The 26,969-nt window shown below is 28.9% G+C and overlaps 3 protein-coding genes, 1 long non-coding RNA gene and 2 other non-coding genes across 8 annotated transcripts in view; 2 read left to right on the top strand and 4 right to left on the bottom strand.

Annotated features, from left to right (window-relative positions):
* Positions 1–12,965, bottom strand: part of LOC129910400 (uncharacterized) — a 28,587-nt gene extending 15,622 nt beyond the window's left edge. The window contains exon 1 of the mRNA XM_055987778.1: positions 12,156–12,965. Within this exon, the coding sequence (XP_055843753.1) occupies positions 12,156–12,230 (75 nt within the window). The 5' untranslated portion in view covers positions 12,231–12,965. The remainder of the gene's footprint in view (positions 1–12,155) is intronic.
* Positions 6,101–18,425, top strand: LOC129910399 (gustatory and odorant receptor 63a). Of its 2 annotated transcripts, none has more exons than XM_055987777.1 (7): positions 6,101–6,280; positions 16,712–16,861; positions 16,940–17,122; positions 17,183–17,326; positions 17,541–17,654; positions 17,716–18,156; positions 18,223–18,425. In XM_055987777.1, the coding sequence occupies exons 1-7, from the start codon at positions 6,275–6,277 to the stop codon at positions 18,367–18,369; spliced, it is 1,185 nt and encodes a 394-aa protein (XP_055843752.1). In that variant the 5' UTR covers positions 6,101–6,274; the 3' UTR covers positions 18,370–18,425. The 2 variants fall into 2 exon arrangements, with proteins under 2 accessions (XP_055843752.1, XP_055843751.1); XM_055987776.1 differs by lacking the exon at positions 6,101–6,280 and adding an exon at positions 15,283–15,545.
* LOC129910401 (uncharacterized) lies at positions 17,098–18,360 on the bottom strand. The gene is made up of 3 exons (XR_008771498.1): positions 18,247–18,360; positions 17,297–18,170; positions 17,098–17,218 (listed from the first exon to the last, which is right to left on the bottom strand). It is a non-coding gene; the product is annotated as an uncharacterized LOC129910401 (long non-coding RNA).
* Positions 18,426–20,078: 1,653 nt separating the features above from the next.
* On the top strand, positions 20,079–20,151 carry Trnar-acg (transfer RNA arginine (anticodon ACG)). Its single transcript has one exon. It is a non-coding gene; the product is annotated as a tRNA-Arg (tRNA).
* A 487-nt stretch (positions 20,152–20,638) lies between these two features.
* Positions 20,639–20,710, bottom strand: Trnaq-cug (transfer RNA glutamine (anticodon CUG)). Its single transcript has one exon. It is a non-coding gene; the product is annotated as a tRNA-Gln (tRNA).
* Positions 20,711–22,684: 1,974 nt separating this feature from the next.
* LOC129911687 (uncharacterized) lies at positions 22,685–26,602 on the bottom strand. Of its 2 annotated transcripts, none has more exons than XM_055989550.1 (4): positions 26,235–26,602; positions 25,634–26,030; positions 23,306–23,442; positions 22,685–23,239 (listed from the first exon to the last, which is right to left on the bottom strand). In XM_055989550.1, exons 1-4 carry the CDS (start codon positions 26,340–26,342, stop codon positions 23,150–23,152), a joined length of 732 nt encoding a protein of 243 aa, XP_055845525.1. In that variant the 5' UTR covers positions 26,343–26,602; the 3' UTR covers positions 22,685–23,149. The 2 variants fall into 2 exon arrangements, with proteins under 2 accessions (XP_055845525.1, XP_055845526.1); XM_055989551.1 differs by having other exon boundaries at positions 25,649–26,030; positions 26,235–26,600.
* Positions 26,603–26,969: the final 367 nt, after the last annotated feature.

Below are 26,969 nucleotides of genomic sequence, written 5' to 3' on the forward strand. Positions count from 1 at the left end.
ACAAAATACTATTGTAGGTACCTACTTTTTCAGGTTATGGTTACCTTTAATTCATAGAAAAAAATTTAATTTCTATTTTAAAATTGCGTTTTTAATACAGTTTGATTTAAATTTAATATTCTTGTAATAAAACAAAAGAAGACAAGTGTTCAATTTAACCATGATAAAATTATAATTTAGGTGCCTAGGAATTAGTGTTTAATTCAAATTTCTTATATTTTAACAATTTAAATTAAAATTAATAAAAAATTTATTTAAAAACTGCGTTTTAAAATCGAAGTAATTAAAAACTTTTTAGGATTGGAAAAAGCTAATTCTAAAGGTTGTCTTTAAAACTACGACAGGATTTTTAACCGTGAAATTTGAGTACTTTTTTGAAAAACAAATTTTATATTTTTTTTAACATACATAGGTAAGTAAATTCATATATTTTTGTTTTAATTAAAGCCTATTTGTCTATAAATAATAAAATGAAATCTAATACTTGAGTCCTTTATTACAAAAACGTACTTAACGTCGACGTCCTGTCTGAAGAACAAAAACTTGATGGCTTTTGAATAACCACCCTATAATATTTTTATACTCCTCAATGTTGGTGGTTTATTTATAATAAATGTTATTTAAGTGACCTTCTACCATAATGCCTCATTTTGTTTTGTTGTCTTATTTTATTTTGACAGCAAGCATTACTCTCCATTAAAAACAACAATAAACCATATCGACAATTTGCAGCATCACTTAACACATGTTCTGTTTGCAAAACGCAAGAGGGAATTACTTTATGCCTATTATAAATGTCTACTTTTTATTTCTTATATAGAAAAAGAACTAAAGTCCAAGTAATGGGTTTATAAAAAAAAATAATAAATCGAATAAGTTTAATGGTCATTTATTTTTTATATCTTAAAAATAGTTTTTAAAACTCTTTCCTTTCATTAAAAATTAGTCCATAGGTATAAAGACAAAAGTTTTTTGGTTTCACATTATTTCTTAAAAATCATATATTTCCAAATATTACTAGGACACCTGATGTAATCTATACAAGAAACTGATACAATTTTTACTTTAATTTCAAATTATCCTTCGTGAGTAAGAATATGCGACCCATTCATGCGTAGTATTCAAGTTCACAAACAAATATACTTTAATTTTAATTGTACTTTAATGGCCCACCAGAGTCTGTTGTTTTAAGAACCTTCAAATTGTGGTGGAATAGGAGATGAAGAGAAGAGAAATCTTTCGTAAAAGCATCGTTCATCATTCATTTATTGTAGGAGTATATTTCTCGTACATGGGAATGAGCTCGGTAATTCAAACAGATTATCCTTGAGCACATACCATATCCACTCAAACGATATCTATAACTTATGACGAGTTCTTTGCTTTTTTTCTGTTTTGTCTACTTTTTTTTATGACTTTAGGCCGAATTCCATTGTTTCCTTCCCTTCTGTTCATTTCCCTTCGAGTATTATGAGAAGGGAAAAGAACGTTTAGCTATTTGTTCATCATATACACCCAGGAGCGTTTGATTAAAGTTAACATTCTTTTATAAATCTTTGTTAATACATTTTTGTTATCACAATAACCATGACCTAATTTTGTAAGTCTTGCAATAAAGTCCACTTTATTTTTTTTACAATCCTTTTTGAAAACTTTTGTGGCCATTAATACAAACAATTACAGGAAATATAAGTAGGTACAGGAAAGATAGACTTTTTCCTGGAACGAAATACATTTTTGAATTAATGAGACCAAAGCTACTTTAACTTTTAAGTTATCTTTTTTTTTACACGGGAAGTATTTAAAAACCTCTCGACTCTCGAGATCCTTATCAATTTTTTGGTCCCGAAAGTTTTGGATTATAATTTTCTAGTCAAGAGATTTTCGGGATTAAATTTCGGTTACAACAAAAAAATATCAGGAGACAAATGTTTTCATAAATCATTAATAAGACAATTAAAATTACAAAAAAAAAACTTTTTGACAGGACACCGATTTTACAAAGACTTAAAAATAGATTTCGTCACATCCTAAATCAAACTTCATACCTTTCTGTTTGTTTGTGCTTCGATCCCGAGTTTAAACGTGTGTACGGATTTGCTTGAAGTTTTCAGATATTTCGTAAGTAATTTATAAAATTGTGTTCTTCTATGTGGCAAATCAATTCCGAAGATCTAAAACTTGAAAACAGTTTTTGCAAATTCATTGAATTGAGTGATTTCTATTTAAATTATTTATTGATGATATACTTGACAAATTTATTAAATTTAGATACAAATTAAAATTAAGAGTTGTTTTTTTTTTATAAAAAAAAATAGGGAGCAGTAAGTTCTAATTGTAGATATCTGTTATGGAACCATTTTCTGAATCTCCAAATCTTCGGTAACGACTGAACCGATTTAAACGAATTAAAATACAGAATAGGTACATTCTTTATAATATAGAGCAAAATTTTGAAAAACAAGACCTAGTTTGAGGTGGAAAACAAGTGGAAGGAACGAGCTAAGGATAGAACTGGCTGGAGAAGCTTGTTATGGTTGAGGATTGTAGCCGCTGGTTTCCCTAAGTAAGGATTTATAAAAACAAAGATTAAAATTTTTGTTTAAACCGTTCAATGACGTGTTTAAAAATGGCAAAGCAAATTTTTTTTTTAATGTTAAAGAGGAGAATGTACAAAAAAAAAAAAACAAAATCTAAATCTATAATGAGACCTTGAAAATGCATCCAAAAAACATTCCCATACCTGCATTTAACTATTTTCAAGGAAGTCAGCTTTTCTTGGTTTTAGTTCCATGAGGTCCAGCATCCAAAAATATTCCAGGATCAAATGCCACAATCTTAAATTGTTTTTTAAAAGACCCACAGCAATTATTTGGATCTCGGTGATAACGTTAAATGATTTGTATTGACAAAGAAATAAAATACATGAGATGATATTCCGTACTCGCTCTAATAGTAAGAAATGCCTAGGATGTTAAAGCTTTACATTTAATAATTTAAATTTAATGTTATGAGATATGATGGCCAAAATAATATCTAGTGCCTAAAAAGTTGTCCCTTTGGACAGTGAATTCTGAAAAAAAATATGGATATTTTTATCAATATATATTTTCATATATTTTATTTGACATAGAATGGTTACACTTTTATCTATTGTAAAATAACATTAGCTCCGATATGTTTGGAATGATATTTCTATATTTATGACAGTTTAAACAGAAAGTGATTAAAACCAAAAAACTGCGTTACTTTACTGCAAATTTCAGTTTTATTTGTAAAATCATATAACTAAGCTCTCTAAAATTCCTATTTGATTGCTATGAAGTTAAATCACAGAAAAAATAATTTCAATTTAATATTTTTAATAGTTTATTACCAAAAATCAGCTTTAAAACTTTAAATACCACTGAGTTACCAAGATAAACCACAATGTTACCGTGATTTGTAAACAATTCGATCCAAATTTGTAACTTGAAAAAGTAAATTATGTTAATTTTATAACTCAATAGGTATAGTTTTTCTACTAATTTGTACTTTTTCTTAAAATTAAAAAAAGGGACATTTTTTAATCACTAAATAGTATTTTGGCCCATGTAAGAAAAACATACCTAAAATGTCGTTTTAAAATAATAAAAAACATCTGATTAATCCAAAATTTATTCACACTCCATTAAATTTAAATTCAAAACAGGAAACACTTTCCTTATAGAGCGAAAGAAAATCAAAGTGGAAGTGAAAGTTGACTTTAAGTAGTTTCTCAGGTATTCTAGCCCGCATACTGGCACGATTGGCGTTAGAAAGCCAAAGTTCATTATGTATTTCATAGAACTAAAAGACGATATAAAAATATAATAAAAAAATGTTTAATTTGCTCCTCCTTTCTTGCCAGTTCGCAAATTCTTTGACCTCCACTCGTAGCTTCCGAAATATTGGTTTTCAGATATTCTCAGTTTTGTTGAAATCTAACATTTATTTCAATTCGTGAATTTATTCCAATTATTTATTTATTTATTGTTGTTTACGTGTTGACTTCAATTTTTCAATTTTGAGGATGCGCTTATCCAGAAAACACAATTTCATCAAAAGTATTCAGAAGAGGTCCATTGTCTGAACAAAATATAATATGAAAGTTTTAATGAAACCAAAACCAGGTTGCTAATAATAATACCTACTGCCTGGTAAAAATTTTCACTGTTCACTTACAGAATTTCATAAGAAAAATCTTTCTTCTTCTCATAAATATAAATATTAAAAACTATAAGGACTTATTCCAAGGACATTGTACCACTTTGAATGTTTTTTTTTTATCAAATCACCTGACGCTCTGTGTCTCATTATTTTATACAAGCAAATCTGTTGTCAGAGAGCAGTTAAGTATCCTCTTAAAAATTTCACATTAAAATAACTCAAGTGCTGTATTATATAGGTGTTTGGTTCCTCCCTTAAACAATTTCCTTTTTTAATGGAAATTCCTGTCGAACTTCTGCGTGTTTATGGAACTTAGCATGTGCTACTTTCAAGTTTTGAAAAGTTTTGCAATCAGCAATCAATCTTCGATGAGTATTTTTTTTTAATTTCTATTTATAATTTGCTTCGATTAAAGGATAAACCTATTTTTTTTTTCGTTTCATTTGTTTCAATTGATGTTCAAAGAAATTCATAATTTAAATTCTGCCAACAATTTATTATCTTCCAATTAAAATGTTTCTAAAGTTAAAAATTAAATTTTGTATAGAACAAACAATTCAAAAATAGATAAGTCTTTGCATCTAATAACTTTTCAAATTTTAAAGTACAAAAAAGACTTGACCATTAGCCAAGTGTGCAAGCATAGAAAGCCATCACCTACATTGACGTCTTTTTATTGAGTTTTGGAACAATGAAAACTTTATGATTTCTGGGAGAAAGCCATTAAAATTATTGTCAACATACCTCACCCCAAAAACTGTAATTTTATATAGTTTTCATTTTCTTTTTTTTTTTTGTTGTTGACTTAAATCAAATATGCTTTGGTTTAAGCTCCATTTATAAGGAGATAGCAGAGAAAGAGAGAGGTATTTTTTTTTTAATTTAATTTTTTTTTGTATGCTTTGAAAACTAAAACTTTGAGGTTTTAGTGTACAAGTTATAAGAGAGTTAGTTTATATTGGACTTGGATTGGCATGGGGAGTATTTTGTAAACTTTATCAAAATTCAATTATTTCTAAAATTTTAAGTTTTCTTGACAATAAAATGGAAAAAAAATATGGTTGGCATAGAAAAGAGGGAAGTTGAATAAAAAATGTAGGTACACTACAGCAGCTTTTCATGGATTTGTTTGATTTTAAAGTCATTTCGTTGTCAAGTGACAGTGAGACATCAAAAGAAAGGTCCTTTTAAGCTATATTTGTAGATGAAAACCAACAGTTTCTTGGAGGTCTGATTGCTGAGTTGTTTGCATCCAAAAATTTTTTTTATTTCTTTTTAATATCTTCCACAGCCGATATCTTTTGACCAAAGTCTCATAATTGGTTTTGAATTTAAGATATGAATTCATGGGGCCCTGGCACTCATTGGGGGCCAGGGTGCTGCTTCGGCTGCCCTAATGGTATGTACGGGTATGCCCCTGTTACTAAGTAAGTATTTATTTTTTATTTCCGTTAAATTTTGTCCATATTATGAGTCATAGTTATCTTTGAAAATAAAATAAAAAAAAAAGAGGTTTATCTGACTATTGCATTGCCACTTAGTCAACGTGTAAGATAAACAAAAAAATAAATCGGATAAGTATGTACAAGATAAAAAATTTTCTGCAATATCGCTTTCATAACCACAACAAAATAAATTCGAAACTTCTCATTCAAAACTTTTTTTCCTTCAAAATATTTTGAATAATTTTCCGTCATAAAATAAAACTCAATTTCTGTTACTTTAATTTTAATCGAATGCGGTTTTAATTATAAAAATTTAATTTCATAAAAACCAATTATTGTATTGCAAAAAAAACAACATTAAATTGCTTTTGCATTTCTCCCAAAAACAAAACAAAACTTATTAAAAAAAAAAAAACATAATCTTCTTTATTTTGAGCCACTAAAGAAACGGCTTAATTTACAAATTCCCCTTTTTTAACCCATTTCAAAGGACACAAACAGAATAAATCATGTTGAAAAAAATACGGGCATAAGGATAAAGACTCCATAAAAAAAAAGTTCCGAGATGAATTTGAACATAAAAGGAAAGCAAACAGCAACTGTGCTACTGATATTTATTGCAACATAGACAATGACAAGCGATGGAGGTAAATGAGAAGTAAAAAAATGGCACAAAACAAATCTATTATGCTCTTTATTCGAGTTTCTAAATCTCTTTCGGTAGCATGATTTATGATAATCAACAGATTTAAAAAAAAAAAATAAATAATTCCAAATGATTTAACAAAAAGCCTACGGATTTTTATTGGTTAATTATTTAAATTTAAGTGTTATCATTTATATCCGAATTTGTTTTCAGAGCTTAGCAGAGTATTTAAAAAAAAAGTGTAAAAGTAGAAATATTACACACATATTGCATCTCTCTTGCAATATTTTTATTTTGGACACTATTTCAGTCTTATACTTCACTATTTATACTTTTTCACTGGGTGGAAATTTTACTATGATGCTTTTTTTTTATTTTTTTTACTTAAATGACACGATATACTAAAAGTGTTTCAGGTGTTGGAGGAGCTCAGAAAACCAGAAATGGGTGAAAATACATCCCATTAGTTTCAAAATGTATATATATTGTGTAAAATAAGATGAATGAAAGGGTCTGTCATGAAACAGCAAGGTTTATTTCAAATATAATTTAAAGAAAACAAGACAAGTACATTATGAAGAAATAAATAAATGTGTGTGGAAATATATTTATTATTTATATTTATCATTCAGACACAAGAGAGATATATCAAAAAGGAGAATTGAAGAAACAACAAACTCTTTCTACGAATACCTATTTATGTATTTTAAGAAGATTACAGGATTATTTGAAGTGTTTTGGTTATCATGATAAAACTTTTTAAGCCATTAAATATTTAAGCTTTTAAAGGTGTATAACTACTATTCAAGTGAATAAAAATAATTTTGAATTCCGTTACTAATCATATTAAAAATAAATAAAGGCTTTTAACAAAACCAACTTGGATTACTGAACAAAATATACTGCAAGAGTGGGTTGCCACCGCACATACTTAGTAAGTTTAACTTACTCACAAATTATAAGGTTCAAGTTGCTTGCATTTTGAAAACTTTGTATTTTAAAGTTTTGTAAGGTTGTTAACATCCGGTATATTTTCTATCCTGCAATACTGTCTTCCTCTCTCTCTGTCTTTTAGTTACTGCCAAAACCACTGAAGAATAGGAAGAATTTTTTCAAATTCTTGAGTTTTAAAAAGTCAAGTGTTTTAAAACTAAAAATATAAAAGTATTGGGCTTCGAAACCTTGACCTCTGGTTTTGTCACATGGGTCTACTGACTCTATAATACTATATACTGACTCTATTTCTCTATATACAGTTGTGTTCAAAATAATAGTAGTGCCTGCAACAAAATAACATTTGTTATATTTACGGTGCTTCTATGGTTAAAAATTTAATTTCTTTGATGTCAAAGTTTGTAACGGTCAATTACTAATAAATGTATCGTAATTTTAAAGTGGAAAAGAAGGTGCCAAATAATTTTTCAATGATTTTTGGTTGTTCTTTCGAATTTGACCTGTTCAAAATAATAGTAGTTAAAGTTATTTTTTAAGAATTTAAAAGCGGTTTATAACTTAGAATATTTATTTTTGGTTTAAAAGTAAGTACTCATATAATTTGAATAATTTTTCAACAAAAAACGATTTGTTTCGGTTTTAATCTATTTAAAGTTCGAAGAGCAAAACACTGCAGTTCGGATAACGGAAACTTATACGAAAGCTGCTTGAAGAAGGGAAAACCTACTTGGAAATTCAAGTTTATATTAGGATGCTCCCCTACAATGGTAGCCAATGCAATAAAGTCAACGAAAAACCCGAAACGCGCGGTAGAAGAAGAAAAAAGACCGCCGTAGATGACAGGAGTAATGTCCAGACGAGCAAAGTTGAGCCTTCTGCATCGTTGTTTCACATCCAGAAGGCTTTAAGCCTGGATTACAGTGCAGTGAAAATTCGGAGGCGAATGTTAGACACTAATTTGTACGCTTGAAGTCCACGAAAAGTTCAGCGAAAAATGTTAAAAAGCGTATCCAGTTTGTAAAAGACCACATAAACTGGCCAGCAAAGTAATGGCGTAACATATTGTTTACTGATGAGAGCATATTTGTCCCCTTTGGTGGTACTGGATCTCCAGAATACGTCCGACGTCCACCCAATACGGAATATGTTCCAAAGTATACGACGGAAACAGTTAAACATGGAGGGTCGAAAATTTAAGAATTTAAACATATTTCTTTGTTAACAGCGGAACTTTTCGTGGACTTCAAGCGTACAAATTAGTGTCTAACATTCGCCTCCGAATGTTCACTGCACTGCAATCCAGGCTTAAAGCCTTCTGGATGTGAAACAACGATGCAGAAGGCTCAACTTTGCTCGTCTGGACAATACGCCTGTCATCTATGGCGGTCTTTTTTCTTTTTCTACCGCGCGTTTCGGGTATTTCGTTGACTTTATTGCATTGGCTAGCATTGTAGGGGAGCATCCTAATATAAACTTGAATTTCCAAGTAGGTTTTCCCTTCTTCAAGCAGCTTTCGTATAAGTTTCCGTTATCCGAACTGCAGTGTTTTGCTCTTCGAACTTTAAATAGATTAAAACCGAAACAAATCGTTTTTTGTTGAAAAATTATTCAAATTATATGAGTACTTACTTTTAAACCAAAAATAAATATTCTAAGTTATAAACCGCTTTTAAATTCTTAAAAAATAACTTTAACTACTATTATTTTGAACAGGTCAAATTCGAAAGAACAACCAAAAATCAATGAAAAATTATTTGACACCTTCTTTTTCATTTTAAAATTACGATACATTTATTAGTAATTGACCGTTACAAACTTTGGCATCAAAGAAATTAAATTTTTAACCATAGAAGCACCGTAAATATAACAAATGTTATTTTGTTGCAGGCACTACTATTATTTTGAACACAGCTGTACGTTCGAAAAATCTGGGGAAAAAATAGTTGTTCCCGTTTCCCGGTAAAAAATCATGTAGGAAATCAATTTTTTTGCACACGTACGTAAATCAATTTCACCTATAAGTTTTGTAAGTTTGAGGATTTTGGTTTACCACTGAAAAATGCCCCTTAAAAAAAGTGTTTTTCAAAATTTCAATTTTTGAAAACTAGATCCTCAAAGAGAAAAAAAAAATCCGTTTCACACTTCTTATTTATTCTTAATTATTATCCCTCTATTAGTACCTGTAATTCAAGTTTTTGTTAAAAATTTCAACTAATTATAATAACTATGTACAGTACATGGTCGAAATTCTACCCCTTTCATTGTTTTTACAAAACCATTCAAAAGTCATTGTATTGAAATTTTTTTAAAATTTTTTTCAACACTTCTTTATAATAAGTTTATCTATTGATTAAAGGAAATTTAATTTTCTCTTCGAACTACCGTTTAGAAAATAATTTTTCTTTTTTCTATGTCATCATACCCCTATTACCCTTATTAATGAATGAATTTAAAAAAAATCTTTTGTTCAGTGTTTTTGTTTTGTTTTTATCGTTCTTGTAAATATGTACTTGTACATTACAATTGTAACACAATTTGTTCAAAAGGAAATAAACACAATTCATTAGTATTTGATGGCAAGTGTCATAAAAGCTCCTAACGGAAAACAACAACAAATACATTTGAAAGTTGTCACAAATCTGTTCTTAGCTGTTTGACACAAAAGCAAGTGGAGGAAAATCCTGTTCTGAACTGTTACAGTGCAGTAAAGTTCATTAAACTGTTTAAAATAACCTCATTTCTTCTTTAATATATAATTGTGTCACTTTACTTTAAATATGCATACAAAACAACAGAAATATTTTAATTTCGAGTTAAAATTAAATTCATATTCCAAGAAAATCTTTGGAATAAAATTTTCAGGTATGAATTAAACTTCATCAATTTTAAATTTAAATTATTCGATTGACAAATTCACTAGCTGAATGGGGTTGTAATGTATATATGAAAATATAAACATTCAACCTTTTGATTCTCACCAAGTAAAATGTTACCCTTAACCATAAGTCTTTAAATCCAATTCTAAGAATCTTATTTAATATGGGCCGAGGAACTTATTGGTTTTTCATTTCAAAAATGGTAGAAATTCAAATTGAATACCTACAATTTAAAAACACTGGTCTGCAAGGAAATCCTACTTTAAATAAAACTATATTTTTCTAGAGGATTTTTGTATGCTGATTCCGAATCTGAAGTCAGAATTGACCTAGCACGTCACGTTTTTTTTAGATATTCCCGTTAAAAAATCTCAAAAACCCATTTTTTTTGCTGTTTTCGAAGAAATATTTTGGCATAATGCAATCTTTTTCAATTAAAATTGATACGGTTTATGAAAGAACTTATTTTTTTCTTTCAAATTCAATTTCAATCTTCTCAATATCTCTTTTCTTCTCCGAGATATCTTAATTTAAGTAAGTTTAGTAGTTTTGGCATATCTTACCATAAAGAAACTGATCTCTGAAAATTAATACATCTTTCTCCCTAGAACAAAAGTGTACTTTTCTAATGGACTTTAGTGTGCTGGTTTTGAATCCGAACTCAAAAAATTTCGGTCAGCTCTGGTTTTTGAGATATAGTAGCTTTTTTGAGATTTTCTAAAAAAAAACTTGATTTTGTGATACTTTAATGCAAATATTTTAATTCTGACGTGATAGAATTTTTTTGACTTCGGATTCTAACTCAGCACATCAAAAACTATAAGAAAAGTGTACTATTGTTTCTAGGAGAAACAAATCTGAAGATTTACAAGGCAGTTTATCGAATGGTTTATTGCAAATAAGATATTTCTAAATCGACGTACAAATTTTGTTTAATTTATTTTTTTATGGTTTTCTTTACATATTTGACTTTTTGAATATAATGGGCATTGGTATTTAACATTTTCCTTAATTAAGGTGCTTTTGTTCATGTAGGATTTACTAAAAAGTGAAGGATTTCGAAATGTCTGCTTTTTTTGTCAATCAGTATTTTAAAAAATGAGTAAACATGAATGTAAAAGAACATATTTGGTGTCAATCGATAGGTTATATTATTAAGAATAAGTCCTCTAAATTTGAGCTCAATGCGACAAATAGTTTTAATTTTATACAAGTTCAAATGAATCTAAAAGGGTGATTTTTTAGAAACTACTCACATTTTTCAAAAATCATTTTTACAAAAACGGTACCTGATAGAATTTTTTCTAAAACCAGATTTAGATTCAGGAAAGTCTAATCTTTCATAATATCAAAAAATTACTTGAAGGAGAGAAAAAAAGTTAAATTTCGCAGACCAGTCAAATCAGAATCAGTTCATTTTGCATATAAGAGAGTGAGTTTTCGGGTAGATTCAGTCCGTGTCCCACACATTGTCAACAGCAATGTCATTTTAATTTTTATATAATTTATTTTTCAATTTTTAATTAGGTAAGCTATTGTTTAACTTCATTTAAACTGTTAAACAATAGCAATGCACTTTTTAAAAGGTTTTAATTAGCCTGTTTACTCAATCAAATATTTAATTACAAAATGAATACTCAGTGATGCATGCATACGATGCGTATAATTGCTGTTAGCGCTTGTATTTGAATAGTCATAAAGTCCTGCATTGATACAAACTGGTAGGTCACATTGTTTATTTTTCAACAATGAGTTCAACCACCATAATCAATAAAAACTGTTCTATTTCAGAGAAACGTTTGTCAATGAAATATTTTACTTCTAGAAGGTTGGAAGAAAAATGTAAATTTTGTAAAAAAAAATCAAAATAACTTTATAGTGACTATATACTTTCCCTTAAAATAAAAATAACTATCACGTACAGTCATGTAGGTTCATAAATCAATTCAAAGAATTCTATACACACTCATCCAAAAGGAACAAAAAAAAAAAACTAATCTCAATAACGAGAAAAAATGTTAGGAATTTTAGAAACACATTACTTACCAATGTATAAATTGCACTGGCGTAGCTCCCTTTACGTACGGTCTTCCAAAAGCAACAGGACTGCAAAATAGCCATATCTCTCCAATACCACTACCAATTTTATACCACAATAACACAATAGTATATCCTTTAAAAAAAGGAGTAAATAATACTAAAACAACCCAACACTAAAGACCGTTGACCGACAAAGCAGACTACAATTGCATGTGCATCAGGAGGAACACAGGTGGCACAAGAGGGTGGTAATATGCATCAAATAACTTAAACTACCAAACTAGCCGCATCACACTATTTGTCAATCGAATTATTTCGCACTACTTTACTTGCATACCCATTTACTCGTATACCCTGGCACGTCTGAACATAAAACCCTTTACACGGAAAACACTAAAACGGATATCGGTAACATGTTACTTCTATTTATTTTATTTTGTATCTTTTTTATTTCATTTCAAAACCATCCAATTTCGATTAAATCGGATTATGTGTACATTTCGCACAATACAAATACCTACGTCGTATACATTTGTCGTGTACTCGCGCGATTTTGTATTCGTAGTCACTATGTGTACAAAAATAAAGAACTTAACTCCGCTTCGATATATCCAACACACAACTTCCCCGATAATATCTGAAATTTTTTTGGTTTCACTCTTATCTTGCACGTAAAGTTTCGTCGTTTTAAATTAGGTTGACAAAACGTTTATACTGCCGGATTGGGATTGGGATTCAAAAAGATAAATGATCGGAGATTTTTATCGACATGGACGAAAGAACTTTTCCGAAACACGTTCGGCGTCCTTGCTGTTCTAGTGGATACTCAATACTGAATGTGCTCTTGGTATTTTTGCAATGAGTTTTCTGCACAAAAACAGTGTTTGTTGTCTTTTCGTGTTGTTATTGTGGAGGATTTTTTGCGCATGACGTGCAAATCAAAAGCAACAGTTTATTGTATCCCATTTCTGCTTATAGGAACAAGGAAGAGACTAGAGTTTTCTTCCTCAATAATACATTTCTTTAGTTTGAGTGGAATAGCACCGGATTGAAACGTGATGAGATAAGTTAATTTCAATCTTTTTTTAAAATAACGGTCAGAATAGGGTGTAGCTTGTTAGAGGCTTTTTCTAAAACGAATCTTAAGTATTTGAGTTGGAGTTAATGTTTTGTGTGATAGTTTACATAGAGGATTAAAAACATTGACTTTTATGGCCAATTTAAATATTTAAGTTTCGGTTCAGTTATTAGGCTTTAAATACATTTTTAGATAAATAATCAATTTGAAATTCCTGTTTTATTTTCAATATTTAATTAAATTCCTGGATTTACGAAACCAAAATAAGTAGAAAATTGATGAAGCTAGATTTTGTATCATGGCTCAAAATAAAAAAAAAAAAAAACATTTTTTGACCGCAAATCCACATTCAGGCAATTGTTGCCCTCTTTTTTTTGTTTGTAAGTCACTTTAAAAAAGACATGGTATATTTTAAATTTGAAGCTGAGTATTTTTTGCATGCACATATTTCAATCTGAAATTTCACTAACTGAAATTGAAATCATTCCCAAAAGGAGTAAAAAGAGGTTAAACAGCTAAAACATTATTAGTTATTTTGAACCTTACAACATTGCATTTAAAATAAAATATATCAATTACCATATTAAAATTAAAATATTAATTTTAATGTGGTATCACAAAAGTGGTATTGGTAAGTCATGTTTCCACAATTTATTTTTTTATGCAGCAGTATCAAATTTCGTATCAATTTTCCAAGTTTAAATTTAAATGGTTACTGCGGCGTATACTTAATGTTATTTTTTTTGTAAAAAAAAGTTTTGCTTAGAACTACTTGGCGACTTGTGTTCATGTGACACTCACTTATGTATGCCATTTTTCGTGATTTTATAATTAATTGGAGGAAAATCAGCCAAGTAGAGGAATTTTATCGAGGCAGCATTTTTAAGCTTTCACCTAATGGAAGAAGTACACAGTAGATATCTGTCAAAAAATACATTTAAATGAACAGCTGAATATAAATAAATACAACTTGTTGACAAGGTGTATCACAAGTATTCAAGTATACTCATAATTCTCTGAAAAATAGGTTGTGTTGTGACGTCAAAGTAGGTTATTTCACATAATTATGTCTAAGTTCTAGGGGTGAATTATTAAAGAACATGATGTACAGGCACACTTTCGGTCAACAAAACTGCACTATGTTAAAAATTATCAGATTTTCTTTTTTACTGAAATGATAATATTGTTGAGCAAGTGAGAAGTTTTTAAGTTTTTTTTTTAACTAGTTTCCAACTGGCTCTATAGGCAATACTATATTCAAAAAATTTGTGAAAAAAAACGTTTCAGTTTAGTGTAAGAACGTATTTTATAAGAACTAGTTATGTTGTGCGGTGTTAATTTGTATGATTAACTAACTATCAATTAAATTCGTGATAAAAATTGTTCCGATGAAGATTTTTTTTCATTTTATTTTTATAAGACCCATCGTTTATAAATTTGCTATATGTCAAGGAAATACGTGCTTGAATTGACTTTCAATACAGTAGAAATATTAGCTAAACTTCTTGAAATGACACGAGTCTTAAATTTCACAAGTTGACCATGACCCTACATTTAAAGCAAATAATCCAACCTCTAATACATTGACGTTGTTTTATAAATAAACACATAAAACTACAACTTTTAAAATGTCCCCACATTTATTTCTCTAACAATATTAATTAAGAAACAATGACTTTTCTTATAACCGTTGTATGTACCTACAATCGATAAATGAACTTGTTGAGTGTTTTTTTCCCTAATGACTTTATTGTTCATGACCTGTAACCACAATTTAATATCAAAAATCCTTTAAAAATAAATTCATAAGGCTAAGGACAAAAACTTTGAAAAAACATACAACAAGGAAGCATACGTTGTATCATTTACCCTTCAGACAGACGCATAGACATTCAATTATTGTTTATATCGATTAAGAATTCAAAATTCTTGCAATTAGCGTTATAAAACAAATAACTGATTTAATATTCTCTAGGTCAATTTTATTGAAGAATATTGTAACTAATCCTTTTCTATTGTAAGAATATTTCGGTCATTATCATTTCGGAACTTGATCAAGTACAACGTTTCGGTTCGGATTTCCTGTTTTTAATTTTTGTGATTAATAATATTTTGTTAATTGAAACAAAATGTTCAATGGCTATAATAAACATTCTATGAAACCAAAAACGGTTTTTCTCGATGTCAAACCTTCGTTCGTTAATCCTACTGTGAAAAGATTTAGTGGACTACCAACTCGTAAGGATAGCATCGCACTATATGGGACTGATACACGTCCTTCTTTGTCATCAGTAACCTCATTGGAAAATTATCAAAAAGTGAATTTAATATTTAGTACTAGTGTTTTCGACTTAACTTTTAACCTTTGAAATCTTAAATTTAGAAAATCTTGTTTTTCTTAGAACTATAAATAAATTGCACAAAAAACTAAAAATATCGTATTCGCAAAAAAACGTATAAAATTTAAATCATACTTCTACGATAACTTACATAGATGTGAAATCATGTCTATTAATTTAAAAATGGTTTGAATTCTTTTACATTAAGACAAAAATTCAGTATCTGTCACAAGAACAAAATATTCAATATAGATGTACTACCTATCTATAAATTTATTTGATTCACACAATCAAATCTTGGATTCATGTAGGATGAAATTGCCCTTATACATTGTAAACTCATGTTCACTCTTCTGTGTAATAATTTCCCTTACTGTTGAGAATTTTATTTCGTTTTTTGTCTTTTATCTTTAAATTCATGGCTCAAATCCATAAAATATAAAAAGTGTTTTGAGTTAAAGCAAATCAAACAGCATTTTTACTATTTTTCCAATAAAATGTGTCGTATTTGTTTTATATCTTGAAAAACAAATTCAAGAGATTTTTAAAAAAAATTTAAAGTTTAAGATTATCACATGAATGGTTATTATTTTCAATTTGAAAACCCTGACAAGCCTAATAGTTACTTTTCCGGTCAGACTAAACTGCTTGAAGAAAAACGGGACGTTCCAACAAAGTTTAAGTGCTTATTTTATGAATTCTATGACTGAGGATAATAATTTTATAATAAAAAATACTTTAAAACTCCAATAAAAGACGCTTACAAAAAAAATATAAACTTAAATTTATTGCAAAAGCTTTACTACTTACTCGAAACCTTAAAGAGTTTTTGAGACAGTCGTAATTAAAAAAGATATTTTTTTTTTTATAAATACTTAAAATTCAGCAAAATAAAACCAATATTATCGCATATATCCTAGATAAAAACTATAGAATAACACATATAATCGAAGTTGTTTTCCTAAAAGTTTCCAAAGATTGTCTGTTTTAAGTCTAAAATTTTTCGACTGTCAAATTTTATTTTACTTTAAATAATGCACAATTGTACAATATATCATTGTAAAAAAGGTTAAATGTTAACCTCGAATGTGTACCTATACTCTCAAGAATTTAAATTCAAAAAAAATATGATTTTATATTTTCAGGATGTTCTCTTCAGCAACATTGGATCATCATACATTTTTATGCGTTGTCTTGGAGCAATGCCAATAACAAGACGATCGCCAGGAAATGCTGAATTTTCAATGGCATCGATTGCTTATGCATACTCAGTTCTATTTTTTGTCATATTAATTGTAAAAATTTTTACAAAACTTTTAAATTTTTTCTATTAAAATAATTGTTTTTGTTATCCATTTTTTTGTTTGTTTAAGATTTATGTTGGCTATGTTGCTGACAATCGCATACAAATTGTTTCATCTCTAAAAGGGCCATTTGAAGAAGCTGTAATTGCATATTTATTCTTGGTTAATATTTTGCCAATTATACTTATACCCATAATGTGGTCGGAAACAAGAAAAATTGCTGGATTATTGAATGATTGGAATGATTTTGAGGTGAAATTAATTTTTTTTTATAGAGAAACTAAAACTTTATTGTTTAAACATTCATTTCAGATTCTTTATTATCAAATATCTGGCCATAGTGTTCCACTAAAAATAAGAAAGAAAGCATTAATCATTACTGTTGTTTTGCCAATTCTTTCAATTTTATCGGTGGTTATTACTCACGTCACTATGGCTGACTTTCATATAATGCAGGTAATTCTGTTATTTTAGTTAAAATGTTAAATTTACCCATTTAGAGTAGAAAAAATATAAAATTTCTTTCATATTCAATGATTTATACAAAAATGAAAATATTCGTTCTTGTTGATTCTCATCGAATTGAGGGACTTGTTTTTGTTCTAGTTTTGCTTTATTTTTCTATTTTATCGGTCAAAAAGAATATAATACTTCCTTTGACACTTTCTAGGTTGTACCTTATTGTATTTTGGATAATTTAACGGCAATGCTTGGAGCTTGGTGGTTTTTATCATGCGAAGCTTTAAGTGACACAGCCAATATACTTGCGGAACGTTTTCAAAAAGTCTGGTTCAATTAAAAATAATTTCTTTAACAAATTCTTAATAAATTATTTTATTAACCAGGCTCTTCGACACATTGGACCTGCAGCAATGGTCGCCGATTACAGATCTTTGTGGCTTCGCTTGAGTAAGCTTACTCGAGATACTGGAACAGCAACTTGTTACACTTTTACATTCTTGAATCTCTATTTGTTCTTTATTATCACTTTATCTATTTATGGCCTTATGTCTCAGCTATCAGAGGGTTTTGGAATAAAAGACATTGGCTTAGCTATAACAGCTATTTGGAGCATCTGTTTGTTATTCTTTATTTGTGATGAAGCTCATTATGCTTCACACAATGTAAGAACTAATTTTCAAAAGAAGCTACTTATGGTGGAATTGAGCTGGATGAATTCTGATGCACAAACAGAAATCAATATGTTCTTACGGGCTACCGAAATGAATCCTTCGAATATAAATTGCGGTGGATTCTTTGATGTAAATAGGAATCTTTTTAAAGGAGTGAGTATAAAATTCTGGATGTACATAAGTGAAATTATTAAATTATTTAAATCAATTTTTAAAAAGCTTCTTACAACAATGGTGACTTACTTGGTTGTGCTGTTGCAGTTTCAAATAAGTATTCCTGATGGCAAGCCCAGAGGTAACATCACTTTTGGAGTGGGCACTCTTGTAAATGGATCTGATGTACTTGTGAGCTTGATTAGTCATTAATGTTTTCAGATAAATACGTGTATTTTTAAGGAAAATATTGGTTATACATTTTATGTAGAAATTTTACATTTTATTTAAATATAAAAACTTTGACCAGTGCCGGTTTAAGCACTACCGGCGCCCCTGGGCAAGATTGCAAGTGGCGCCTCTAAAAAAAAATCATTTTAAAACGAAAATCCAAAATCCCGAAAATCCAGAACCCCTAAAACCCAAAATTCAGAATGGGATCCCGAAAGTTTTTTCTGGATCTGGCTTTCTGGATTTTGGATTTCGGGATTCTGTCCGTCTCCTTTCTGTTTCTTTATTCATTATTACAGTTTGGATATTCTCCATAAACTATTTTGTCTCGTCGGTCTATTCGTTTCCATATCCGGAAAAATAAAGAAACACACTCCCTCTCTATATTACCAGCCATGATTTAGTGATATATATATATAGGGGCGCCTTTGCAAAAATTAAATTGGTTGGATTAATATTAAGATTGCTTTAGTCTTCCAAAAGAAATTGGGGCGCCTTGTTCTTCAAAGATGAACGAAGATTTTGGACACCATTGTCCTTCCGGAAGCCAAACAAATTAACCCGGAATTGGGGGCGTCTTCATTCTTTAAAAAGTTTAGGACGAAAAATACGAGCGCCGTTGAAAAAGTAAAATAGAAAAAAAATTGGGGCGCCTTTGTGAAAGTAAAAATAAATAAAACATCGATTGGAAAGATTTTGTTATTTATATAACTTTTGTAAAAGTTCGGGGCGCCTGCGGCGCCCCTCAATTCTTGCGCCCCTGGGCAGCGGCCCAGGCTGCCCTCCCCCTAAAACCGGCCCTGACTTTGACTTTGAAAGGAAGTCCCGTTTGTCTTAATTTCAATCAAAATCAAAGTGCAATTATTAAAACTTTTTTCACATTTTCCTCACTGCAATATTTCTTTGAACAACAAATTGCCTTTGGTTCGATCATAAAAATTGACAAAATAATAATGGAAAAATCAATTCAATTATGAAATGCATTTTATTGTCAGCTTTACACTCTAACAGTTTTTGCAACCTCGCAGGAACAATTAATAAAGGACAATTCAAATTTTGTTCCTTTTTCCTTTTCCGTATATAGCGACTCGTAAAATAGTTTAAAAAAATCAATTATTGTTTTAACTGTGGTATGCCTACGGTTTTTTTTTATTTGGTTTTGTGAAAAAGTAATATTTCAAGGATAGTGAAAAACAGGACCTATGCATATTTTAATGAAATTATGTCCAGTTCAGAGTTTTTAAAAATCAATTGCTAGTGCTATAGTTGTGCACTCAGTTGAATTGTGGTGTACAGTCCAAAGTAAGTGCTGCAGATTCTATATAAAGAAAGAGTCGTAGGTTTATGTACTAATTTTATTGAGCTAATTACACAATTAAAAGGACTTAATGATGAGATTTGTAAGTCATTAGTTTTAAGAAGGTAAACTTGTTTTATTTCAGAGTATCTTAATCCAAAGTTTTGAAATTAGTTAAGTGATTTAATGCATTGAAGAATTTTATCAGCTATAAAGTAGAGAAAAAGTAGTATAACGACATTCAAGCCAAATAATAGTATTCATAGTATGTAACTTTGCATCCTTTGCATTATGAAGAATTTTTTTTTTAACATGAATATAATTTGACCCTTTCAACCCTTTATCAAAAGGTGAAAAAAGTATCAGTAATTTAATCAGCCGGCCACGTTTACATGGCCCTGTGGCGCAATGGATAACGCGTCTGACTACGGATCAGAAGATTCCAGGTTCGACTCCTGGCAGGGTCGGCAAAAAATTCTTTTTTTATTTTTGTTAATGCAAAATAAATATGTATATATACGTGTATATTTATATATATGTATGTATATGTAATGAAATTCAAATTTTACATCAAATCATAACTATCTGTCTTTTTGTCAATATAATTAAATAGTAAATTAATGTTTTTTTTTATAATTAATTAATTTTTGTTTTATTAATAACTTTTTATTTACTACTAATTTTTTTGCCAAATATTTGAGTTGAAAATAAATTTACAAAATATTAGGTTAATAAAATAGCTTTAAAGAAAAAATGATGAAAAATAATGTAAATTTACAAAGAAGGAGACCCAATTTCGTATACGAAATTAAATAACTTTTTGTTTAATGTTTTAATTTAAAATATACATTTTGTTTATATTTTCCTGTAATAAGTGGAAAATGATTAAATTTTTGTCAATATTACAAAGTGAAAATTATTTAAAGATTTTATGAGACAAAATAACAGAAATTCAGGTTCCACCGAGATTTGAACTCGGATCGCTGGATTCAGAGTCCAGAGTGCTAACCATTACACCATGGAACCCCACAATTTGTACAGATACAAAATTAGTACTAGTGCATTACCATTACATGAACTTGAGACATTATAAATGTTCTCACAATAAGATTCTTTGAAAGCACAATGTCACACAAAGCATTATTAAGTTTAAAAAGCTCTTCATATTTTTGTAGTTGTTGTTTATTGTTTCTATAAAACTTTATTCTTTTTTTATGAGCAATGTAAATGCAGCTTTTAATCTAAGACAAAAACCATACAGATGTACCTAAGAGTATGCAACATAAAATATTCCTTAAAGTTCTGACGATAATAATGTAAGCTTTCCTAAACAAGCTTTCAACTTTGAGCATAAATAAAAACAAATGTGAGTTTTTATCCAGTGATGTTACACAAATGTTTTAAAAACTACGATATGAGTTAAAATTATTATAAAACTCATAATGGTTAAGTGTTTTCCTGTTAATGTTCCTACCTCGGTAATGTTGTCGATTCGCTATGGTGTGTTTTTAATTTGGAAAACAACACGAGTAGTATCAAACCAGCATATCAATAGCAAAACATAGCTACAGTGGTGTTGTCTGTTTGAAGTTTATTGCCTTTAAATAACAGGTACAAAATTTGGACCAAGAAACTGTAATATTATTCAAATTTTCTTTTTAAACTGTATAAAATCTTTTAAGGAGGGTTTTTCTTAATTTGAATTTGGGACTTGGGTGTCATAATTTGTCAAAAGCTTAAAAAAACTATAATATGTAATACTGTGGAAAATGTTTCTTTTCGTCAAAAGCGTTTTCAATGACAGTTCATTGTTAATTGATTGTTTCTATAGCCAAAATTGTGTTATTTTTTCAAAACAGTTATAACTTCAGCGACTTTCCTTGGCTCGAAACAAAATCTAACCTCATCTTTAAAAGGCGTTTAATTAATCCTTTTTGCTTGAACTTTTTTAAAATATTTTCAGTAACAAAGACTTAGATATCCCGGAGTTTTCTTCGAATTAAGCAATTTCTTTGCTTTATTTAGCCAAAGGTAATTCATTTTTGTAATGTTACTTGCAGTTGAGGTTGTATTGATAATATACTGCTATTATTTGTCCATTGAACGGTTTGAATGTATCCTTAGTAATCGGCCAGGACATTAGCTTTTTCTTTGTCTATAAGAAAAGTAAATAAAGGATTATTATTAGAAGCTTCCCATGTGGCAATGCAGTAAAAATATTTCTAGCTGCTTGTTTAAAACCATATTGCCAGCTCTAAGTATTTAGTAGTATTTAATTTTTGTTTTAGTATTTTTTTTTGAGTTTCAAAGACTTAAAAACTGGATCCAAGCCAGCCCATTATGCAAAAAATTATAACAACTTGTTTTGTACTTTTTACTATAGATAAGTAATCTAAAATGTCTTTATTTAATCAATATTATTGTTTTTTTTTCTCATGTACATATTCTCTTAAGTATATGTTATATCTCCACAAACGAAAACAAAATTTTAATAATTTTTCTTATGATTAAATATTAAGAAGCACTTTTTCGTAATATTTTTGCAAATAAATTTCATAAAGCTATATTGTGTTTATTGTTAGTATCAACTTTTGTTTTTTTTTTTCTTTCTTTGTAGTTTTATATCAAACCTATGATTTTCTTTTTTCCTGTCAGAAATTGCATACCTAATGCATTAAAAATAATAAATTAAAATACTGATTAAAATCATATTATTTAAAGCTATGTAGAATTTGAAATATATAATTTAAACTTTTACAAATTTTAGTTTGTGTATTTTATTGAAAATCTTACACTGATTGATATTTTTGTGAGAATTATTTAGAATATTACAAAAAAAAAAAATTGGGCTAGTTATTAAAGAAACTGTGATTTATTGTAGGGTTACAGAGCAGTTAGCAACAATTTTTAAGAAAATGTCAAACAATTATTGCATTTAAAAATTGTTTTTATTTTTTTTTTAATTTTTCGATGTTTTATTTGAATATGCTTTCTTATCTAAAAAAAAATGTGATGTAATTACAAATTTTGTTGTTGATTGTAGATATAAGATTTTCAATTAAAAACACATCTGTCTCTTAATTATGGGCTTACATTGATATAACAGTTCCAAAGAGTTCTAATAAGAAAAGGCTAATTTTTGTAGTTGATCAATTTAAATCACTTATAAAGTAAATAGATATATATAGGCACTATAAAATATAAAGAGATAAATAGAGAGAGAAATAAGGTGCTAGATAGTTTTTTTTTAAGAAAATATTTTTTGTTGTCTTCATTCTAAATTATTAACATATATCGTTTTTTGTTTGTGTTCACAATTGTTGTATACCCTGCCATATTATTTTATCTACAGAATGAGAGAGTTCGTGGAACTAATTTTATTATAATTTTTTTTCTTTTAAATATATATTTTTGATCACTAAATTAATTCTTTTGTTCGCAATAAAATGAAGGTATGTTGAAGTTTTAATAATTTCCATCTGGAGCTTCGGAAAGGATATGCTTGTAGCCATTGCTACCCAAATACATATTTTCTCGTCGAAAATGGAATGGAATCTGAAAAATTAATTTATTCAATTTTATTTATATTTTCTGTAAAAATTGGATATAATAAAATCTTACAGAGCCTGGTGGTGGACAAGGTATAGCCACAGTTGCAATCTCAGTTAGTTTATTCATTTGACGAAGGCTTTGATAGAATGAGTGCATAATGTACCAAATAATGCTGTCGAATAGTATAAATCCAAAACAGATGGAAACTAGAAAAGTAAAAAACAATTAACAAAGTATTTGTTTAAAAAAAGATTAAAAAAATCTAAATTAACAATATATTCTGGTGTTTTGAAATTTTTGACACAAGGTTTATATGAGTTCTATTTTGCATTTTTTTTAAATTCTATAATGGATCTTTCCTAAATAACACTATAAAGTTTTGAAAGATTTCTTAATATGCTGCAATTCTAATAATTTTCAATAAAATTAATACCATGTGACTTCTCACAGCTTACTTATTACAAAATCATTATTACTGATCATTATTACTGATTACAAAATCAGTTATAACATAAAAAAAAAAACAAATATAAATATTACTCCTTTACAAAAATTATTATAGCGCTATATAAAATGCTCTGTTCACTGTGGCGTATACGTAACTTTTTTGTTTAGTGAAATTATTATAAAAAATAGCAACAATTGAAGGATTTCTTGAAAAACTTTGCGCGCTAACAGCAATATATGATGTGTTTGATAGAGTTACTCAATACATAATTTTCTACTAATAACGTGGTTGGTTAACCAAATGCCTTAAATAAGCAACTATTATATTTCTACGAATAGGTAAGGTATAAATAAGAAGCATTTTTGATAAAAAAACCAAATTTCATATTTAAGAATAATTTTTGTATAAAAACAACTTCAAAAACATATCTAAAACATTCATTGGATTTGACAGAATAATCAAGAATTCACTCTCTTTTAAAGCAAGAAAATTTGAAAAAAAAACAATACAAATTGTAATCCTTTGATAATATGCAATTTTAATTGTTTTTGTCAAGAAACGACTTAAATGTACCTTTTCAAAAATTAGCACTTTTTCTATATTTTTGACTTTTTTAATTAAAAGCAAGTTTTTAAATGTCGATAAAATAGTATTAATTGGTTACTTTTAGACTTTTAAAGTAAATAGACTTCGAGGGATTGATTGAATATAAACTAAATATGACAAACAAAAAAATGTATTTGCATCCTTATATGGCCTTGTGTGCAATTTTGTGTATGTGCATTTTTATGAATACGGATCGAATGGATGGAGAGCCATTAGCTTTGGTCTATTGCATAGAAGAACATTTAATACCAACTAATTATAATACCAACATTTAAGTTGTTTCTTGACAAAAAAAAAAAATTAAAAATTGCATATTATCAAAGGATTTTACCTCTACTATATTTCATTTGTACAAAGTTTGGACGTAACGGCTACATATACAAAATGCCCCTTGATTTATTAAAAAAAAATACAATTTTTTTTCTTTGATTTTAGGTTAGAATTTTAGTCAAACATAATTTTTAAAATTTTGTTACCATCTTAACTTGACAGAAAATTTAATTTGATATGAAAAGTGTCTTTGAATCATTTCAGAGTAAGGCTTGGTTTTCGAGTTGAATCAAAAAACTGAAAACCGACCAGTATTGCCGTTTTCTCAAAAATGCACCAATGGATTTGATAGCACTTTTGGCTGGAGTATACTTTTATATAATCAGCAATAAAAACTCTTGAACGAATTTGTTCCATTCAAAAGGGTCTATTCAATAGACTACTATAGGTACGTATTAAAATTGTATACAGAAATTATCTTATTATACTTTTAAATTTAAGAGTTTTACAAAAACATGGAACCTAATTAAGTATCCAAATGTCACACAAATTGCAAATGAATTTTAGCTGTTATATGGATTTTGAACACAAGTTGTGATTTTATTCACCTAAAAAATTGAAAACATATTTGGATGATGAATCATTCTTATCTAGTTTAAAAGAGATACAGTAAAAGTATACAAACATGAAATCATTGTTGTGTTTTTGTTTTCAAGAATGACATAAAACTACCTTAACTTTTTACGTTAAATTCGAAATTCATCATCAAATAAGATTTATTAATTTTATGAGTAGTTCAAGTACTTCTCAAACCTTTTCATTTTTGAATTTCTTCAAGGATGTTACATAGAACCAATTTTCTGCAAACTTGACAACAAGTTTAAAAAATTAAAAACTAACAACTTAAATATAACGTCTCATTGTCAAGGTTTATCTTCAATTATCAACCTCTCACGCAAATAGAATCTAAATAACTTAATAATTTAAGTATTTACTTAAAACAAAAGAATTAACACACTTTTACAAATACACACAACAACAACAACAACAACAACACCCAGAAATGCACTTACATATCATATACTTACAGTATTGAAACTTTCCACCGATGAGTCCCACAAATTTCTCATTCTGACACCAAAACGTTGCCACCATTGCCATTATGATGAAAATAAATTCCACTACCAACCATGGCAATATCAATTCGGAACGATTTTTAAATACTCCAGCAAACAATGCCAAGCAGCTGAGTAAATAAACCGACGAAATGGCGGTCAAAATGTACAAAAGCACTTCGGTGACAGAAACCAATTGCGATGCAGTCTTGAGACGCATTTGATTCGGAAACGGGGTCAAGTCGTAGAACCCGTATTCCTTTTGATCTTCAATGTCCAGTGCCAGCATATTCTTCATTTGTTCAGCATGGGCTAAACCCAATAGAACAATGAACAACAAAACATGAGCAATCAGCTATAGAAAAAAAAAAAACATTGAAAGAAGAAAAGAAAAAACATCATTACTCTTTCCAAAATGCAAAACAATAAGACAACCCCCCCTCAATCGGCTCTGTACACACTCATCCTCAACACCCTATCGTCATTATATTTGATCCAATTGAAGCACACACTCTTCATATTGGCAAAAAAAAAGAAAACGTAATCCCCTGACTCTTACCAATTGATAGATTGCAATCAAAATTGCTGACAAACGTAGATTTTTTGGAGAAATCGGCGCTAAAGCTGTATCCACGGCGCGTCTCCAAAATCCCATTTGTAGTTGCATTTTGCAAATAGATACGATTAAATTATTGTTTTTGTGTACTTAGTTTCAATTGATTGCACTTAAGTGAGAAAGTTTTCACTTTCACATCAAATGTGAACTGACAACTTGTTAAATCGATACCAGGGGGGTTCGTTGGGGGCTGTGCTTTTTCTACTGACGTAGAGAATGTTAATATTTAATTAAAGGTGTTTTTTTTTTTTTTTGTTCTTTGCAACAAATGTACGAGCGTACAAGGTCCGAGTGTTGATGAGAAACTAGAAACACATCTATTAACTGCGAGAATGCCTACTGTCTTGCAATGTCTTGGACTATGGGACATGCGCAGGTTTTGCGACAGTTATTATAATAGCTGTTAGAGAGATGAAGCTCATGAGATTGACAGTTGAGTGTAAACTTTGAATTTCGAAAGCTTTTATCTGTGCGTTTATTTACGAAAACAGAGCGAATTGTATGAAAACATCTTTGCGGTTTTAGTGTTTTGGTTTATAAAGTGGTTGAGAAGTTCTCTCACAATCTGATCAAGCGCAGATAGGTTCTTAATGATATTTGACACTTGTGGTGTTAACAAAGCTTTAAGATCTATTAGGCATAGTTTACAGTGAATAGAAAATTATTTTTTTAGAATGA

This window comes from Episyrphus balteatus, chromosome 2 (assembly GCF_945859705.1).
Source record: "Episyrphus balteatus chromosome 2, idEpiBalt1.1, whole genome shotgun sequence".
Classification (NCBI taxonomy): Eukaryota; Metazoa; Arthropoda; class Insecta; order Diptera; family Syrphidae; genus Episyrphus; species Episyrphus balteatus.

Excerpts from the sequence above, each read along its gene's own strand:
- LOC129910399 (XM_055987776.1), top strand. The coding sequence starts at position 15,357 with ATGTTCAATGGCTATAATAAACATTCTATGAAACCAAAAACGGTTTTT. Across the intron at positions 16,862-16,939 it reads TATTTTTTGTCATATTAATT|ATTTATGTTGGCTATGTTGC; the intron begins GTAAAAATTTTT and ends TGTTTGTTTAAG. Across the intron at positions 17,123-17,182 it reads ATGATTGGAATGATTTTGAG|ATTCTTTATTATCAAATATC; the intron begins GTGAAATTAATT and ends CATTCATTTCAG.
- LOC129911687 (XM_055989550.1), bottom strand. The coding sequence starts at position 26,342 with ATGCAACTACAAATGGGATTTTGGAGACGCGCCGTGGATACAGCTTTA. Across the intron at positions 26,031-26,234 it reads TGATTGCAATCTATCAATTG|CTGATTGCTCATGTTTTGTT; the intron begins GTAAGAGTCAGG and ends TTTTTTCTATAG. Across the intron at positions 23,240-23,305 it reads CTTGTCCACCACCAGGCTCT|ATTCCATTCCATTTTCGACG; the intron begins GTAAGATTTTAT and ends TTAATTTTTCAG.